This window comes from Mustela nigripes, chromosome 4 (genome assembly GCF_022355385.1).
Source record: "Mustela nigripes isolate SB6536 chromosome 4, MUSNIG.SB6536, whole genome shotgun sequence".
Classification (NCBI taxonomy): domain Eukaryota; kingdom Metazoa; phylum Chordata; class Mammalia; order Carnivora; family Mustelidae; genus Mustela; species Mustela nigripes.
In genome coordinates this window covers 112562611-112582484 of record NC_081560.1, presented here as the reverse complement: position 1 = coordinate 112582484, position 19874 = coordinate 112562611, and the positions used below count along the sequence as shown (strand labels likewise).

The window sequence follows — 19874 nt, the reverse complement described above, 5'->3', positions numbered from 1 at the left end:
TCCGATCACTTTCACTGCTCTCGCGCCCCCTGCACAGCTGGGCCACACACTAAAGGCGATGTGCTGCCATCTCTCATCGAACTACTACTTTCAACACAGGAAAACAGCAGGAATGCTCTTCCCTCTCTGTACTCAGCCCAGTTCCCAACACACGGTCATGTATGGAACAGGCTGTCCACATGCTGGCCCGTGAGGGTGAGTTTTACTTCCTCTCGGACCCCAAAGGTGGTGAATAAGTAATTATCACATCAAAAGAAAGAAGGGCAGGGGGTCTGAAGCAGTCAGAGACATAACAGCACTGAGAGCTAACTATAAATGGGGGCTACCGTGGAAAACACGACCAAGAATAAGTCAGTAGAACAAGAGAAGCTGCTTCCAGATCTCTCCTGGCAAGAAAATAAATTATTCTCTTTCAGTAGTTGATTGGACTCCATGCATTCAAGTTCTGAAATTGGATGATTCAGAGTTCAGACCAAAATAATACACAACTACAGTCGGGGGGGGGTAGCATTTTATCCTCATTTTTAACCTACAAAGTGTAAAGCATTCATAAAAGATTTTAATAAATATATTAAGGCTTAAGGTGATCATTGTGTCGAGTGGAAGAGGCAGGACTGCTTTCTAATAGACTAGTTCACACTGAGAACCTTCCAGAACAAAAGTTTGCCATCTTACAGTGAATGACACCCCATATGAGCGTGCCCCCTGTTTCTTTCTGCCAACATAACACGCCTCCGTGTTCTCTTCCTCCCTCCTCCACCATCGGATAGACAAAGAAGGATCCAGATTTTGAAGAGAATGGTGTTGATTGGTGTGACCTAAAATGTTTAGGGTTTTTTTTTGTTGTTTTTGGGGGGGGGGTTTCTTTTGGTACAAAGCTTTCACTGAGTCATTGGGACCATTAGTAATGCAGCTGGCAATAAGAAAGCCCAACCAAGAGCCTTAAACGCTCACAAGACGGAAGCAAGAATGGCTGCCAGATGTAGAAGGAAGGGGGCCGCGAAGTGGGAGTTTTCCTAGTCTGCAGCCTGGAGCCAGTTCCTACAGCAGAGCAGCAAACCGTCTACCGCCTGCAAGGAAGTAACCGGCAAAAGTCGTCTTGGGGGAAAGATCTTTGGGAGGGCCTTTGCCCCAGAATCCTCCTGTTAGGGTCCCAGCATTGACAGGACTCGTGGGCAGGATGGTCTCTGCACGATAGTGTCGCTGAGCACCTCAAGGCCACCCAGGCGGAGACTCCAGCCCTGGCGACAGATTGCCACGGGTGTCCTCCAAATTAAGCTGGCAGCCCTGGCCTCTCGCGCCCAGCGACTGCCCACGACGGAGGAGCGAAGGAGATTTCCTCGAGAGGGAGCTGAGGCTGACAGTGTGTCCGGTGGGCAGCAGTGGCCTCTGCTAAGATCCCTTTCTAGATGGACTCCAGAATCCAGTCACTGCCGGAGATCGAGGAGACAGGCAGAGACAGGTCCCTTGGGGGGCCCCGTTCCCTCCCCTCATGGAGGGCGTGGTGCTCCGGGAAATACTCCTCCTCCTCATCAAAGAAGCCGTTCTCCAGGGCGTAAGTGCAGTCCGGGCTGGACGCAGCCTGGCACGCCCCCTTATACTCCTGAATGGACTCGTAGAGGCTGTAGAGTTGGCAGAGCAAGGACATGTCCAGCTGTCGCAGGCCGACCTTAAGGGAAGGGGTGGAGAGGTAAAAAAGAGAAGTCAGCACTTGAGTTTAATTTTAGTGGGACACTCAGCCTGCCGTCTGCCTATGCCAGCACATTCTTTCCAGACAGTGAATGACTCCAAGCATCACTCCAGTGCTTCGGGTTTCCAATTTTGAGAAAACCTTAATTGTGGGATGCCCACACCTCAGACGTGACTCAGTGGGGCAGGGAGGGATCACACCTGCGGGGCGGCGGGCCCCGGCCTGCGGAGTTTACCCCGGCATGCGGGCACGCCCTGGGAAGGCACGGAGCAGCACTCCTACTTCGGGTGGCCCCAGCTGGTTTCACTTTGGACGCCAAGAGGCAAGTTTGTCATTTCCTCTCGCTAGGATCAGTTTCAGAGAGGACCCACATGTGCCTTCCCTGATACCACAATCATTCTCAACTCCCTGGGAACAAGAGTCCCCTTGCCAGTGACAGTGGCTCACAGGTCAGGGTCATACACACACACACACACACACACTCACACACCCCGGAGCCCCCGCCCTCTGGTCAGCGCGGCCTCCGGGTTCCCAAGAGTGGTGTTTGGACTCCCTCTCCTCCGGACAAGGTCAGTCGTACCCAGAGATGATTGGGGCATCACTCCCCAGAGCAAGCGATTGAAGAAGTGCACAGAGTCTCCTGGGAACCACTTTCACCAGTGGTGACAGAACAAAGAATGCTGGAAAGCCACATACTTGCTTATCTTCAAGTTTCCCTCCTGCCATGGCCAGTCCCTCAGGATAGGGCCAAGTCAGCACAGGAAATGCACTGTTTCCATCAATCTCAAAGAGAGAAGGGTTAATCCGCTTGGAAATGCAGCCTAGACGATGGCACCGACACTTGCACACGCATGAAAATCACCCGTGTTTCTTGTGAACCACGCAGCCTCCGGTTTGGCAAGTGTGGGGTCCCAGGTGACAAGGCTACTGAGCTCTGGTGAGGGGCAGCAACCTCCCTCCCAGTGGCAAGGGGAGAGACTCGACACCAGAGGCTAGGAGACCTGCCTTCTGCTTCTTGGCCCTTGAGCAAGTCACGTATCATCTCTACCCCTTGGTTGATGACAAAAGGGAATCATAATTTCTCTTATGGGGTACAGGGAGGATTCACTGAGAGATCCATCCATTTTCACCAACAGTCATCAAATGCTACTGGGTAGCAAGTCAAGGGCTAAAGCATGGGAACGTGCAGCAGAAAACAGAGAAAGAGGAGCTCTATGGTCTCTAGAATTCCCCAGCGACGAGGTCTGCCGCACGAGACTCACACAGGGGACGCTGGGGTCCAGAAGGCGGCAATCCTCTCGTGACAAGATAGGTGTTAAACACCAAGTCATTCTTCACAGCCTCCAACCACACTAGACTGCCAAGCAGAGAGCAGCCCTCTCCCACAGCCGAGCACACCATAGAAACAGAACCAGGCCCCACTGACTTGGTGTGTTTTGCCATAACGTCCAGGGTCTGGGAAGGCAGACCAGCTCAATGGCATCCCATTCTCGAAAGTAAACCTTTAACAGGGAAAGCCACCGGCAAACAAAGAGAAGCCCAGGCCTGCCACAAACGGGTCAGATGCCACCACTCTCTGTCCCGACTGGTCGTGTGCGTGTGTTGTCCGGAAGGAAAGATGGTTCCCAACATCTGGGCTGGAAAAAATACCCGGACCATGCCGATGCCCAGTTCCAGCACACAACCCAGCATTCTCGACACAAATCCCTGCCCTTCCGGGGTCACTTGTATGTATTCTCCTGTGACCCCCGACTTCCAGGCCAGCCAGACAGAAAAGCACGGAAGGGAGAATGCTTTCGGGCCCCACAGCCTGCCCAAGTGGGTCCACATGCCGGCTCGCCCATGCACGAGTGTGAGACCGTGGACATCCTGTTTGACTCCTGGAAAGAGTAACAGCTGCTCTGGTGGTTACTACGTTCACGATTCTCTCCAGGCTGTCAGCCTGTGGAATCTCGACCTGGAAAGGCCTGGCCGCTATGGGACTTACCAGGAGGCAGGGTTCCCGGAAACAGCAGTGACCCTGGGGCACCATGTTCCTCCTACCCCAACTCAATCACAAACACTGACCGGGAATCACCCGAGCACAGTCAAGCCAGATGACAATTAGCCAGCAGACCTGCTTCTTGGGGACCAGGGTAGACACCATACACTCTCGAGTAGGAAAGGACCTCAGAGGTCTCCCTTTCACACCCTCAAACCCTTCCACACCAGTTCATTCATTTCCAGGCAGACATAACACTTCCCTGCACAAAGCCAAAATTTCCCAGTCTGTAGTTCTAGGGCCCTTGATGCTCCGTGGAACCGTTCTGCAGACCCGCACATCTCATTTCCCTCTTAACTGCCTTTTACACATTTGAAGGTAATTTTCATTCTGCCACCTCTCCCCACCGGAAGAAACGATCTGTCTTCTCCAGACCATACCTTCAGGCCTGTCACCTCTTACAACGACCTTCTGGCCCATTTTGACCACCTGTCCCTCCCCTGAACTGGCTCCTGTTTCCTGGGGCTCCTCCAGCATCCAGATCTGAACCCGGTAACCAGACTGCAAGGTTCTGTCTTGGCAAGGTCACGTCTACCTATCTGTTCTAGGATTTAACACAAGGAATGTAAACCTCAGTGAAGAGAGTCGCACCCTCCCAGAGCTGCACTAGTGTTTGCTTAAAAAGTCACAGACTCATGCAACACGGGCTGCTAACTGCGCAGGAATTAAAAAAAAAAAAAAAATCATAGAAAAGATTCATCCAGTGTCCTGGAGCGATTTCTACTGAGTCACTTGGACAGCCATAGGGGTTGGGCTACCCCAAGCCCATTTCCCACCTTGGAAATGAAGAATGGGAAAACAACAGAAGAGGGAAGGGAGCAATGTGTTCCTGGACCAGGTCTGACTCTCATCCTGTGGGCAGGTTGGGAGCGGGGGCAGGTGATAGCAGGAGCCTGGGCTCCATGGCCCCTGAACTACCCCACCGGCTTCTCAGGAGCCGGTGTCCTTTGAACATGCAGTTCCCAAAGCCCTGGGGTCCCTTTCCTCTTCAGGTGCCACGTCCAAGGTCCTCCAGGCCTTGAGTTGGATCGTGTTCTGGGTACCTGTCTGCATTGCAGCAACAGATGACTCACAAAGCTGCCCTGTCCTCAGGTGCAACGCTGGCCTAGAAACGGAGGGCTGACCCACCTAGGAAGACAGCTCGGTACCACGCACGCCCATCAGACAGCGGAGCGGCCGCCAAGCGCTTAGGGTGATTGAGCAGGGATCTCAGCACACGTGTACATGTCTCCGCACATCCCAGCTTCTCGGTCCCTTCTGCAGGCACAGGCCAGAGCTCCTCAGCTTACCAGCAATCCTCCAGATCGGCGCGGCGGGCGGGAGGTCGCAGCAGGAGCCAAGCCGGCTCCCAGCCTGGACACTTCTCCCTCTCCCTTGGCTGTGGCTGTTTCAACACTTGCTCTTAAATTCTCTAGAAGCACATTGCAAGTCCCGAGGCAGGATTTCACTTTTTCTACCTGCACCTAATGCCACAGTTGGCTGGAGGTCCCCTCCCTGAGACGGTCCGGGACCCGTCCCCACTGTGTCTGTCAAAGCCTCCTTGCCCGCCCAGCCCGATGCCAGCTTCTCCTCCACTCTCCGGACTCTGGTTCCGTCGCAGGGGCCACTCACTCCCTCCACCTGCTCTGCCTGCCCTATTTATTATTCTCCACCTGTTGCTACTGGTCAGAACATGAGTCTTCTTTCTTCGTATGTAGGACAGCCCACATGCAGTGACCCCTTCTCCCCCTGGGATCCCCCAGCACCCAGCACAGAGTCTTGCCGTGTAGATACGCAGGTACTGGCTGACTGTGTGAATACACGTCTCAGTAGAGACGCCCGCCCAGAGGACACCTGGCTGCAGCAGCAGCCTGGCAGGGGGCGTGCGGGGACCAGACGGCCCCTTGCTACATCCCGCAGGTGCCTGCAGGGGTGGCAGACATGAAGAGGCAACCCTTTGAGCCCAGAGCACCCCCACGTGCTCCCGAAGAAGGCCCCAGACCACATGGTCATTGCCACATTGACAAAAAAAAACCTCACCTCCTGCTTGACAGAAGACCCAAACCCAAGTTTGGGGCTAGAAAGAGCTCCTTCCCCGAGTGCTCTTTCTAGAGTCACACTGTCTGCAGCTGGGGCAGAGACTCATGACAGCCCCAGAAATCAGCCTCTCAATCCTGAAGACCCAGGCGTCTGGGAATGTGGGAAGGGCAGAGAGGGGTCATGCTGGAGAATTAAACTGCGATTTGTTTCACAACGTGATTAAATCACCCAGAAATGGAGACAAGTCCTTCCAGAAAAAAGGATGGGGGGTGGGGAACGCCCTCTGCACTACCCCCCCCCCCACTGTCCCGTTCTACAACTGGGGGAAGCCTGTCGTCTCAGTGATGTGTTCCCACATGGCCCTGAAGGACAGCTGATCTGATTCACAGCTGCATTGGGGGGGGGGGGGAGCTCATTTTCGGAAGCAGATTTTAAAAATTCAGGTACTTGGTACTTTTAAGAAAAGTACAAATTCTAAGATCCTGTCATGTGTAGCCCTTATTCTAGACCTTCAAGACAATTAAGAACAATCAACTAGTTTCCACTGCTTTAAATTGCTAAGGTCATTCCTTCCTCTCTCTGTCTGGGCTTCCTGCTTAACTTCCTGATCATTTTCCTCTCTTTCCCTAGGCACAGAGCTCGCCTGCCACCCCTCCCCCGCAGCACAGAAATGGTCAAAAGAAATGGTCTTATTTGCACCCTGCTCCAAGACCCCTGCTGAGGCTGTGGGCTAAGCCAGGCAGAAGCAGGGCATGGTGTGGGGATGGCTTAGATCAGGAAGTCATACTGAGGTCGGCTCCGAAATGATGCCCACCCGCCCTTCCCCCCACCTGACCATCCATCTGCCTACCACTGCATTCCTCAACTGAAGATAATAAATATCCCACTTCATACTGGACAGGAGGGATGTACAGATTCCCAGTGAAGCTGCAGAATCGTGAGCTGTATGTAGTGTGGGAATTGGGGGGTGGGGTCCCAAAATATGGGGACAGATACGGAAAAAGTTAGTTGCATGAAAGTTTACATTGAAACATAAGGCAGGAGGAACGTGGTTAGAAAACTTAGGGATTAGTCATACAATAAAAACTAGGTGGTCATTTTAAAGGATGAGCCGCTGGGTGTGTGCTACAGTAGAAGCGACCCATGTGCCTTGCACAAAAGCTCAGGTCATCGACAGTATGTTAGCAGGAACTCCCTTCCTATATATGCACACACCCGTGCACCCCTCTGACGGGAGGAGGAAAGGTCTGTTGGCAGAACCTGCTTCTAGAAAGCGGGATCGATATTTACAGCCTTCTGCATGGCTCGGTTTTCTCAGCAACCATGAGCACACTCTCAATTGTAAAAACTATCACGTAGGCACACTGTGGAGCACTGCTTGGCAAGCTCTATCAAAAGCCTTGAAATAGCCCAAACTCTCAACTAGCTAACTGTTCACTTCTTTTCTTTTAAAGATTTTATTTATGTATTGGGGGTGGGGAGAGGCAGCAGGAGAGTGTCCCAAGTGACTCCGCTCTGAGCATGGCACCCCCTACGGGGCTCGCTCTCCCAACCCAGGGATCAGACCTGAGCCAAAAACCATGAGTCTGAGGTCCCCCAGACTGCACCACCCAGACACCTAGGTTCATCCCCAGGGATGGGCTGGAGAGAGAAATCTCGGCTGGACACAAATACGAAATCCTCACCCTTGCTCTGCGAGGCAGATATTGACTCTGTCATGAGGAGGAAGTTAGGGTCCTGAAAGATGAAGCCCCTTGACAGGTGGAGGGGGGCGGCTTGCGGTGGGGGCAGGGCAGGGAGCGGCCGTCTGTCCTGTCCATGCCGCTGACCAGGCCAAGGAGATGCCCAATGTCCTCTGTCATAGGTGGCAAGCTGCTAACATCACAGGTGAGTCTGATTTTGGGCTTTTCTGAATTTTCTACCACGAGTATGTATTAACTTACAATGAGAACACTTGGAAGTTATCTTCTTAAAATGTAATGAGTGCCTAAGCATATACTCGGCTCATGAATTTATTTTAGAAAGGACCAGGAAATGCCCCAAGTCTAATCAAGGTGTCTAGCACGTTATCTGCAGAGCCGAAATGTAATAAAAGCAGTGGCCTAATGCATCGTAACCTGATTTCTGAATAAAGGACGCGATAACAGAAGGACACCGACCCGTCCACTGTATACTGTTTTCAAAGGAAAACGGAAGAGAAAGACTCCTTGGGTGTTGATCCAGTGGGGAAGGGGTATCAACTGACCTCCACAAGACCTCGAAGGTCCCGGCCTGTCATGCTGTGCTCACGGCAAGCTTCCAATCCATCCCGCGGCTCCTGGGCTGCGCTCTGCTCTCCTGGGCAGAAAAGCATTCACGCTATCCGGTCTGCTTCATCTCCTGCGAATGCTCTGAGCCCACCAGGCTGAGGACTAGGCTCTGCAGAGCCCCGGTGGTTCAGAGACAGAACATCCTGTACAGCTGCACTGCAAGGGTTAAGCCACGCCCAGCGCTCGCTCAGCCCTGCACCTGCCCATACACCCTCTCGACCAAGTAAGGCAGTTTCAGTTGTGTTTGTCTGCTGACAGCTGAGGGTATCCACGTGGACAGAGCCCACTCTGCGACATCTCCCGGGATGTGCTTGTTTCTCTCTAACCGCAACTAATGAAGCCCCTTTCCTCTTCCGCGCTCTAAGCAGAGCCAAGGAAAAGCAATCGACCATTTTCTCTAAGCAATGGCTTTGCTCATTCTTTCTCGCTTTTTGCCTACTGTAAAAATAAAACATTCTTTTTTTTTAAGATTTTATTTATTTATTTGACAGACAGAGATCACAAGTAGGCAGAGAGGCAGACAGAAAGAGAGGGGGGAAAGCAGGCTCCTTGCTGAGCAGAGAGCCCCATGTGGGGCTCAATCCCAGGACCCTGAGATCATGACCTGAGCCGAAGGCAGAGGCTTAACCCACTGAGCCACCCAGGCGCCCCAAAATAAAACATTCTAATTAGATTAAAATTTCAATGGTTTGGGACGCCTGGGTGGCTCAGTGGGTTGAGCCTCTGACTTCGGCTCAGGTCATGATCCCAGGATCCTGGGATCAAGCCCTGCATCATGCTCTCTGCTCAGCAAGGAGCCTGCTTCCCCCTCTCTCTCTGCCTGCCTCTCTGCCTACTTGTGTTCTCTCTCTGTGTCAAATAAATAAATAAAATCTTTTTAAAAAATCTCAATGGTTCATACTTATATAAGCCATCCTTCCCACATTCCATGGTCTAAAGCAGCTTTCTATCTTCATGTGTTTGAGTCTCGGGACCTCTTTACACTCTTCAGTAAAGCTACGGAGGGCCCCTAACAACATTTCCTTAGTAGAGGTCAAAACTGAGAAGCTTTAATATAGATCCACTTAATCATAAGTAATATACCCATTACATGCTAATGTGACATTTTTATAAACAATGCCATTTTGTAAATCTTTTTAATGTCTGGTTTATCTCCTGCCTTGGGTCCTTCGGGACAGGTTGTTTTGGTTCAAGGAAATGAAGAAAATCTGGCCTCACATGGGTATGTAATAGCCTTTTAGAAAATTGTGGGTGTTCTTTTTTTGACACAACCCTTTAGTTGGCTGCAGAGTGAAATTTGAAACTATCCCGATGAACTTTTCATCCTGTTATATTAGTCTTGCACTTTGAATGGATCTTTTAACTGTGGATGATTTTGTAACAGCAAGCATTGGTTACGAAAAATGTGAAAAACTGACTCACTTAATTGGGCAGATCTTCCAAAAGTTAATCTATTTCCTTAGGTGGTATTTTATTTTATTTTGTTTTTTAAAGATTTGATTTATTTATTTGAAGAGAGAGACACAGCAAGAGAGGGAACACAAGCAGGGGGAGTGGGAGAGGGAGAAGCAGGCTCCTTGCTGAGCAGAGAGCCCAATGCGGGGCTCGATCCCAGGACCCTGAGATCATGACCCGAGCCGAAGATAGAGGCTTAACAACTGAGCCACCAGTCACCCCCTTAGGTGGTATTTTAAAACATCACATTCATTGATATGATCGCCACATAATTATGGACCCTGAGAGGGTTTCCAGACTCATACTTTAAGAACTGCTGTTTTAAAGATACCCACTTTTAGGGGCACCTGGGTAGGTTAGGTAGGTTAGGCGTCCAACTCTTGGTTTCAACTCAGGTCATGATCTCAGGGTCCTGAGATTGAGCCCCATGTCGGGCTCCTCGATCAGTACAGTCTGCTTGTCCCTCTCACTCTGCTCCTCTCTTCCCCCCACCTCATTCTCTCTCTAGAATAAATTCTTAAATATATATATATGTTTAAAAGAGTAAAGATACCCACTTTTAGCAGTTTAGTATACATCCCTCATGACACTATGCTTACACAAGCTGGTTTTTAGCTAGTAACCACCTATACAAATGTATACGTATACTGTTTCGTAACTTACTTTCTCATATTGTGAATACCACATTCTTTTCCATGACTGTATAGTATTCTATCACGATTTCATATTATCATCTATCATCTATCATGTAGATAATCATATATGCAATATGCATCTGTGTACAAATATAATTATTCACTGTGTGACTAGTAACATAAGATAAATTTATAAAAATGAAATTGCAGAAGGGGAGAAGAGAAAAGGATGCTTTCCTTCTAATCCCTCCCTAGCCCTGGGGCTGCAAACGGCAGACCATCATTCATTGAGGATTTACACCAAAGCTTAAAAGCTTGTTGCCCAAGATAGTGAGTGCAGACATGGACACAGATGAGGTTGAAATCAGCTGAGACTGGAGGGGAAAACGGACTTGTCAACAACACATTGGAACGCAACACACATACGAAGGTTAGTTTGTGTTCTGTCATTTCCTTGAACAATACCCAAATAACTGAAATTCCCCTTCTGCAAGAGGAGATGCAGTTAGGGGAGAAAATCTGAAGTTAAAATCAGAAAACCAAGTTCTAGGGCAATATACAGAAAATCTCCTATCAGTAGCTGGTGTTTTGCAGACCTGACATAAAAAAACACACAAGAAACCGTTTTTATGGTGTCTATCTTCCCAAACTCTCACCTTCAGGCTGATCATTCTTTTCAATCTCCACTGGTGTTTTAGATAAACATGATGCCTTATTGTTTTCCTTTGCATATCTGTGATTATAAGGTTGTTAAACACCTTGCAGTTTCTCCTTTAACTGTGTTGGATTTGGCTGTTTTCTCTTCAATTCTAAGCGCAGTCGATAACCTAAGCACACACCAAACACCCTCTTTCCATGGTGTTTAGTCTCCAAATGGATCTCAGTAATCCTCCTCAGCCCAGCCTCTCCAGGCCGTACAAGGCCTGGCGTCCCCCAGAGGCTGCCCCTGTCTGGAGAGCCCTGGTCAGAGGACAGAGACTCTCCCTTCTCCCCCAACCCTCTGCAGTCAAGGGCAGGGCCTCCTCCCAGAATCCTTGCAGAGGGAATTTCACACCTGCAAAATGAAGCCAGCCCCTGCTCTTATGGCCAATCAGGGCAGTGAGCAGAGAGCGCTCCTAAAAACAGAAAAGGCTACATGCTTTAAGGAGTTTTCTGCTTTAAGGAGTTTTCTGCAGCATCATAAGGAAGCCTAAGGGTCTGTCTGTCTCCCAAGTTCCTGGAGGAGGATGTACATCCCCGTGTTAAGTGTCCATGAGGGAAGGAGCAACAGGAAAGGAAAGAACAACCTTTACGTACGCTGCCTACTTATCACTTGGAAACATCTGGAGCCTGTGGGCCACGAATGAGATGAATAGAAGGTCGGGGCTCTAGAGAATGACACTGGGTAATTGGAGGCAAATACCTGGCCCAGCCAGTCTCACGGCCCGTTTCCTGCCGTTTCCTGTTCGTGGAGTCTGTGGCCCGTCGGCAGGGTTTCAGACACAGGATTGTGAAAACTTTAGCTTTTCCAACTGAGCTCTCAAGTCTCCTGGGCGTTCAGGTGGACATCCCAGAAGCAGAGCTGTTGTAAAGCCTCCAGCCGCTGCTTGGTGGCAGGGAACGACACGAGGGCCACCATCCTCATTCGCAGCCCTCCCTGAACTTCGTTGCCCACGAGGCCTCAAAGACCTATGGCAGTGCTGGCCCAAGGAGATGCAGAAACGCTCAGGCACTGCTCGGTGGAGGTCCTGTGTCAGGGAACAGGTGTCCACAGTGCCAACAAGCGGAACGCTTTCACATTCCCGTGACACAGAGGAATGCCTTTAACCACAGGTGGGGGAAAAGAAGAGGGGTTTGCTTCTTGCAAGACACTAGTAAGTTAGGGAAAATATTCATTTATAGTCTCTATAGGTTGGGACAGTAGTAGATAAGATGGTACGAAAAAGGATCTTTCAATCCTCTATTTTCAAATGTTGGGACTGGAAGTATAACCTCACTTAAAGGTAACATCAAAAGTGAATGAAACCGGGGCACCTGGGTGGCTCAGTTGGTTAAGCGACTGCCTTCAGCTCAGGTCATGGTCCTGGAGTCCCGGGATCGAGTCCCGCACCAGGCTCCCAGCTCCATGGGAAGTCTGCTTCTCCCTCTGACCTTCTCCCATCTCGTGCTCTCTCTCAAATAAGTAAATAAAATCTTAAAAAAAAAAAAAAGTGAATGAAACCAGGGCGCCTGAGTGGCTCAGACGGTTAAGTGTCTGCCTTTGGCTCAATTTCATGATCTCCAGGTCCTGGGATCCAGCCCCCTGTCAGGCTCCCTGCTCGGTGGGGAGTCTGCTTCTCCCTCTCCCTCTGCTTCTGTGCTCTCCTCTCTCTCTCTCTCTAATAAATAAGTAAAATATTTTAAAAACTAAAAGTGAGTGAAACTAGGGCGCCTGGGTGGTATCTGGTTTTGGCTCAAGGTCCTGGGATTGAGCCCCACTTAGGACTCCCCGCCCAGTGGTCAGTGGAGAGTCTGCTTGGGGACAAGTACCATGCAGAGTAATTATGGCCTCAAAACTTTAAGATCTTAGACAGGGTGCCTGGATGGCTCAGTCAGTTAAGCATCTGCCTGCGGCTCCGGTCATGATCCCGGGGTCCTGGGATCGAGTCCTCCATCGGGCTCCCTGCTTCTTCTTCTTGCCCCACCCCCCCACTCCTGCTCTCTCTCATGTCCTCTTTCTCTCTCAATAAATAAAATCTTTAAAAACAAAAACAAAAGGAACCTTGGTGACATTTAATTCTTTTTCCCCACAGGGGAGGCTAGAACTGAAAATAGCAAAGCGCTTGCCTAAATTATATCATGTAAACTAATAACAGAATCCAAGCTCCTGATGCCTGGGCTGGGGCCTTCCAGGTTCTCAAAGGACTTGTTAACAAGTGCAAATTCTGCCTTCTCCTAGATTCGGATCCTGCTGGTATAGAAACAAGCCCAGGAATCAGCATTTCAGCAAGCTGACTCGGGGACCCTGAGTCCTTCCAGCCTTTGGGGAAGGTGGTCCAGTCTTTGGGGACCAGCAAAAACAAAAAGACAGAAAAGACAGTATTAAAGGCCACCAGACGGTCCCAATCTCCTGTGATCGGCATCAATCAAGAATGCTATGTTGGTAGCTGACGCTTTTGTTCCAGATGTCATTTCCTAGGCCTCACTGGGATTGGATCTTTACCATAAAACCTTTTAAAGACTAAAATCCCCTCACTCTGACACTGGCTCCATGGGCAGGATAAGAACTGAAATCCACTGGGATGTGGGCCATTCAAGCTAATGCACATCTCCTAGAACACAGTTCACTGCACAAACTCATTAGACATTTAGTTGCTCTCAACAAAAACGCAGGGATGAGGAGTGTTGTGGGTCTCAGAAATCAAGCTTTATTTAATCAGATTAAATTCTTCCCCTAAACCACTGCCGCTCGGGCACTCAAAACTTCCAAGTGGATGATTTCTCATTCATGCATGGGTTGGTGACCAAAATAACTACTTGACATTTTTATTTTTTAAAGATTTTATGTATTTATTTGACAGAGAGACAGAGATCACAAGCAGGCAGAGGGGCAGGGGGAAGCAGGCTCCCTGCTGAGCAGAGAGCCTGATGCTGGGCTCGATCCCAGGACCCTGAGATCATGACCTGAGCCGAAGGCAGAGGCTTAACCCACCAAACCACCCAGGTGCCCCTTGACATTTCTTTTTTAAAGATTTTATTTATTCATTTGAGAGAAGGGGGAGGGGCAGAGAGAGAGAATTTCAAGCAGATCCAATGTGGGGCATGATCTCAGGAACCTGTGGATCATGACCTGAGCCAAACTCAATCCACTGAGCCCCCCAGGCGCTCCACTACTTGTTGGTTCTAAGGAAAAAAAAAAAAAAAAGGAAGCAAGAAAACAAAGGGTTCCAAGTCAAAGCTACTAGAACTTGCCTCTGTGGTTTGAGAGGCAAAACCCAAGAACCCCCAGGGGTGCGGCCCTCAAACATTTGCTGCTCCCACATATCTGAGGATCTTCTGTCTGTGCTTTTGTGATTTTTGGGGAGGGTGTCCAAGCTTGATGGGCTAATGCCACAGAGCTACTAGGCAGGGGGTCTAGTATAAACTTTAAGGAAAGTACCTATCAGGGTCCCGGCTGAGGCTGAGAGTCAAGGGTGTCCTTCAGCCACGTGCAAGGATCTGAAACGCCAGCCAAGGTCTCTGAGCAAAGGTGATTTTGTCAGCTTAGCAGGTAAGAATCTTTCAAACTGCGGGGCCCTTCAGGGCAAAGTATTCTTAAGGAAGAAGAAGTCTATGACAGACATCTAATAGTTTGGCTGTCCAGCAGCCCCCAGCTCTATTTCTGCAAACTGGCCTTTCTCTGGGGGAATCCCCAGTGCCCCACACCCACCCCGTCCACGTGGTCGCGCTATCTCAGTAAAATGCAATCCTGCCCCCAGTCACAACTAGCTGGCCCAGACTGGCCCTATGACCCCAGCTGGGCCCACTGGCGTCCTTCCAAACTGGATGCAAACTGGATCTAAGAAACGCGGCCAAAACAACCCGGTTAGCCGCCAGAGTCCAAAAAATAGGAAAACAAAATGGCAGGGGAAAGAGGAGACAACAGTGGACTTCCCAGGAGCCCTGTCAGCCCTGTTTTAGCCTGTCTCTGCGTATGCCGAGCCCGTCAAGATTCTCCTTTTGCAAGAGCTAGTTCAGACGGAGTTGCGATTACTAATACAGAGACTCCAGTCAAGAAAACGGAGAAGAGGTCTAAGGCACGGCACCCCTGTTGCTGTGAAATGACATCTTCCAGCTGGTGGCGGGTCCTTACGAGCCAGACAGTTCCATTCATCCTTCTATTTCCACAGCACTCAACACCTAATGCACAGCCTGTAAACATCTGTGGAGTGTGATTGTAAAATATCATCTGATGTTCAAAGAAAAAAGGGGGGGGGGACGCCCGGGTGGCTCACTTGGTTAAGTGTCTGCCTTCAGTTCAGGTCGTGATCCCAGGGTCCTGGGATTGAGCCCTACATAGGGCTCTCTGCTCAGCAGGGATCCTGCTTCTCCCTCTGACTGTCGCTCCCCCTGCTTGGACTCTGTCTCAAATAAATAAACAAAGAAACCTTAAACACACACACACACACACACACACACACACACACAGGGCTTTGGGACACATCTGGTTGAGTATATGACCATAACGAGGTTAAATTCTGAGTGATTTTTCAAAAAATATATGAAACAGGATGCACCTAGAGGGTATTATGCTAAGTGAAATAAGACAGACAGAGAAAGACAAATACCATATGATTTCACTTCCATGTGGAATCTAAAAAGCAAAACAAATGAACAAACAAACAAAAAGCAGAAACAGACCCATAAATACAGAGAACAAAGCGACTGGTTGCCAGAGGAAGGCGGGGTAGGGGGGGATGAGCAAAATGGGCAAAAGGGAATGGGAGGTGCAGGCTTCCCGCTCTGGAATGAGTAAGTCACAGGGATGAAATGTACAGCAGAGAGAACATAGGCAATGGTATTGTAACAGCATCGTGTGGTGACAGATGGGAGCCACGCTACCAGCCAACACACTTTTGCAAACAGACTTGAGTCACTGTGTTGCACACCTGAAACTAATGTAACAGCCCGTGTTAACCCCACTTTGATAAATACCTAAGTAGATATATAAATAGAATAGACTTTGAGTATCCACCGCACAGACAAGTTACGATGTATAGAAAGCATTTACATGGTGCCTACACAGGAGATCTCCTTATTAACAGTGATGATCTCTGGGTTTCCAGAACTGGGAGTAATTTTTAATTGTTTTGCTAACCCCCACTTTCCATACAAACGCTGAAGGCACCTCCCAGACTCGAATAGGTAACTGACAATTCCTGCATTTTCTATATCAGAGCGGCATCTCCCACCAGATTCCTGTTTCCAATTCACTGGCCCCCAACCCGCTGGAGGCTCTCACCCCGTCCCAGCACTCATCGAGCATTTCCCACTCCCGCTCTCTATAGTCTGCTACCACACTGGTGCTAGTCCCTTATTCCAGCTTTGCTGCTCTTTTCCCACTGCCCTTGTCCCTTGAGAAAATTCTGTTGCCTTCAGAGACCTTCCCACACCATCACTGCTTGCATAGGACTTAAAAAATAAAAATAAAAATAAAAGATTAACCACATTAATCTGTGATTGCACAGACTCTTTCAAAAAGGGATTAATCTAATCACATTCTGCCACGACTGCTAGTATATCCCGAGACACAGATTTGACCTCAGGCCTTCCAATTAAACAGATCAACACAAACCATTCCATAGATAATTCAGGAATGAACTCAGCTTAGGTTACCGCTCAGACCCCACTGCCGCAGGTTAGTAATCTCTTAAGGGCAACAGACCTAGGGCTCTTTTAAAACAGACCCTGTGACATTCTGTGAAAGGACTTGTCAGGGCCTGTAGCCCTATCTTCCTTATCTTTCTCGCAGCTAAACAGCAGACTGACCAAAGATGGCTGTTTATTTTCCTTGTGCTTCAAACAGGCTTAGGGAGAGCTCTGGTCCAAGACATAATTATAAGGTTGTGACTGTTCTGCAGTACCACCAGGGGGGACCCAGAAAAATACTTTCGGGAATGGCACATTGACTCGAAAGCCACCAGAGCAAGTTATAAAGCAGAGCTTCACAACAGGAGTGGCCCTGAGGTTTTCCTGTCTGTTCCAGCATGGGACTTAACCCAGGATGAGTCTTCCCGCTGAACCCCTGTACTTATGCTACATCTAACTTCAGACCGTAAACATACTAGATGTAGGCTTATCTAACTGAAATTCAGCTCTTTAGCTGTGCAAGGCTGGTGTCAATGTTTATTAATAAATAAAAATGGTTGTCTTGGAATTTAAGTCATTCTGTAAGCAGCTTAGAAAATCTATTCAGAGAGGATTGGAAATCACAGTTTCAATGCTAGCTACAGAGTGGGAAAACAGTATCTAATTGATTTTAAAAATGTTAATTTAAGGCTCCTTTTCTAGATTTAATTAAGTCTTACCTTTCAGAACGGATATGCTCCTGAAAAAAAAAAGGAGGCATAAACTGAATGTTTCTAAACAATCTCTTAATGTACTAGATGCGTATTTAAAGAGTTTCTGTGATAAGGTTTTGGCAAATTTATCATTGGGGAAAAAAGCAGCTTTCATATACTAGATTTCCTTAGGGAAGTTTTTACCTGTACTTAGAACCTGCGCTAAGAGAAAGGAAGGGGCAGATTCCAAAAAGCCTGCGGGTGGCCAGGGGTAGGTGATCAGGGGTCAGCGAGAGCATAGGAAGAAGGAAGTTTTCCAGCTCTCTGCGGGCCTAGCCTAAGCCTGCAGGAAAGCCGGGGAAGGGCTCAGTGCCGCCTAAATCCTTGCCCTTGTCCTGCTTTCGGCGTCGCCTGAAATCGGCTGTCCCGATCCACGCACATCAAACGTACCTCCCAAGGACTGAGAACAACTAAGCCCCGTTGTTTGGCGCCCGGACACTGGCCGAAGCACGCACGCGGGCTTCACCCAGACGGGCAGCGCACCCCTGCGTTCTTGTCCCGCGGCCTCCGGGCCTCCGCCCCACGCGCGGAGGGGATGGGCCCAGCGCCCGCCTTCACAGCCGTCTGGGGCCGGAGCCATCCCGCAGTAATCGGATTCCGCACGCTGCGCCTGGGGCGCGGGGGAGGGAGCGCGGGCTGTTCCAATCCGCTGTCTACACTGCCTCTCCGAGGCAGGAAAACACAGCTCTAAACACACAGCTCTAACCCCCCGCCGCAGGGAACGCCTCTCCCCGACCCGTGTGGTCTCTCTCTCCGGAGACGGGTGACCGAGCCGCACCCGCCGCCAGCCACGAGGGAACCCCACGCCGCGCCTCCCGCGGGTTTCCGAGCCAGCTAGGGCCGGACTCCGGGTGGCAGGACTCCGAAAACTGCCTTTTCACTGGGGGGGGAGGGCTCCCCGGGTGAGGGTCCCACCGCGGACAGAGGACTGGTAACAGGGAGCACCTGAGAGGTCAGTGCCCCTCTTTCGGCGCTGGCGCCACAGAGCCAGAAAGCGGCGGGGGGCGCGGGGACTTCCGGAGCAGAGCGCGGGTCCCGGCGAACTTGCCCGGGACGGCGAGCCCGGACGGAGCAACACCCCCCCACCCCGGCCCCGGCCCCCGGCCCGGCCCGCGGAGCCCCCCTTACCATCTCCTTGCGGAGCAGGGCCAGCGCGGCGTCCAGGTTGGGCGGCTTGGCGGGCAGCCCCGCGGCCCGGGCCCTGCCGCCGCTCGCGCCCCCACGGCTCAGCTCGTCCTGGATGCGCGACTTCTGCGCGTACAGCCGCTCCAGGTGCCGCCAGCCGCCCGCCGCGCCGCCGCCCGCCGCCGAGTGCAGCAGCCCGCTCAGGCTCTTGGGCAGCGGGGGCAGCCCGTCCACCCGCAGCCCCCGGGACGCATCCGCCGCCCCCTGCGCCGCTCCGGCCCCGCTCATCGCGCCCGCCCCGGCCACGCGCTCGCCCGCCGCTACCGCCGCGGCCACCGCCACCGCCGCCGCCGCCGCGCGGCTCCAGCCCAGAGGCTCTCCCGGCCCGCCCCCTTCCCGGCGGCGCCCCACCCACTTCCCCCCGCCCCGCCGCCCTGCCCCCGCCCTGCATCCCGGCCCGCGCCCGGCCCCCCTGGCGCCCCCCGCCCCCGCCCGCTCACCTCCAGCGCCGCCCACGAGCCCCAGGTCCCCAGACCACTAAGCCTGTCCCCGCGTCCCGGCGCCCCGCCAACCCCGCCCCTTACTCCCGCCCCGCCCCCACCTCTGCTCACTTCCAGCCCTTCCCCCGTGCCCAGCCCCACCTCCACCCCTGCGCCCATCACGGCATCCCTTGCTCACCTCCAGCCCCTCTCGGGGACTCCCCCCTCACCCGCCCACAGTCCTCCCGGAGCGGATCCCTGGCCCGGCTGCCCCACTCCCGGCGAGATGTGCTTCCCCGGGAGCCCCCCTGTCGGATGCGACCCGACCGACGGCTGGCGGGGGGACGGGGGTGGGGCTGGGGACAAAGGCTCCCGCTCCAGGCGGGCGGGACGTCGGAGAGGAGGTCAGGCAGTGCTGGCGATCCCGCCCGCGGTCTCCGTCCCCAGAAACGGCCCCGCCGGCCGAGGTGGGGGAGGCCGGGCTCTGGCCACAGGATCCTCGCCTCTCTCCGAGGGCTGAGACAAAAGGAGAGAAAACTTAAGTCTCGGGACACTATCCATCAGCTCTGAGGGACAATAAACACTGAAGGCTCACACCTCAGGGAGAGAGAAACCGACTGGACACCTTTTAGGAAGAATAAAAATGACAGTTATAACTGAATTAGAGGAAGAGAAGTGAGGGATGAAGGACGGATTGGCAGACAACAGCCCCACCGCATATGAAAAACCAATGTGGAGGGACACCTGGGTTTAGCTCAGGTCAGGATCCCAGGGTCCTGGGATCGAGTCTTGCAGTGGGCTCCTTGCTCGGCAGGGAGCCTGCCACTAAGTCTGCTTGTGTGCTCTCTCTCTATGACAAATAAATAAATAAATATTTAAAAAATAACCCAATGCGGTATGCATAGAGTGGATAACTTGAATGCCCACTGATTACTGACTTCAATTTTCGAGGGGATTAAATTGTTCTAAATACCCAATAAGATCATAATTATAAAGTGTTCTGTTTTTTTAAATATTTCTTTTTTTTTTTAAGATTTTATTTATTTATTTGACAGAGAGAGAC

At 51.3% G+C, this 19874-nt stretch overlaps 1 protein-coding gene across 1 annotated transcript; it reads right to left on the bottom strand.

The window, feature by feature from the left end:
* Window positions 1-494: 494 nt before the first annotated feature.
* On the bottom strand, window positions 495-18657 carry FAM89A (family with sequence similarity 89 member A). The gene is made up of 2 exons (XM_059395793.1): window positions 18336-18657; window positions 495-1669 (listed from the first exon to the last, which is right to left on the bottom strand). Exons 1-2 carry the CDS (start codon window positions 18618-18620, stop codon window positions 1406-1408), a joined length of 549 nt encoding a protein of 182 aa, XP_059251776.1. The 5' UTR covers window positions 18621-18657; the 3' UTR covers window positions 495-1405.
* Between the last annotated feature and the right edge of the window lie 1217 nt (window positions 18658-19874).

Excerpts from the sequence above, each read along its gene's own strand:
- FAM89A (XM_059395793.1), bottom strand. The coding sequence starts at position 18,620 with ATGAGCGGGGCCGGAGCGGCGCAGGGGGCGGCGGATGCGTCCCGGGGG. Across the intron at positions 1,670-18,335 it reads CCCTGCTCCGCAAGGAGATG|GTCGGCCTGCGACAGCTGGA; the intron begins GTAAGGGGGGCT and ends CCTTCCCTTAAG.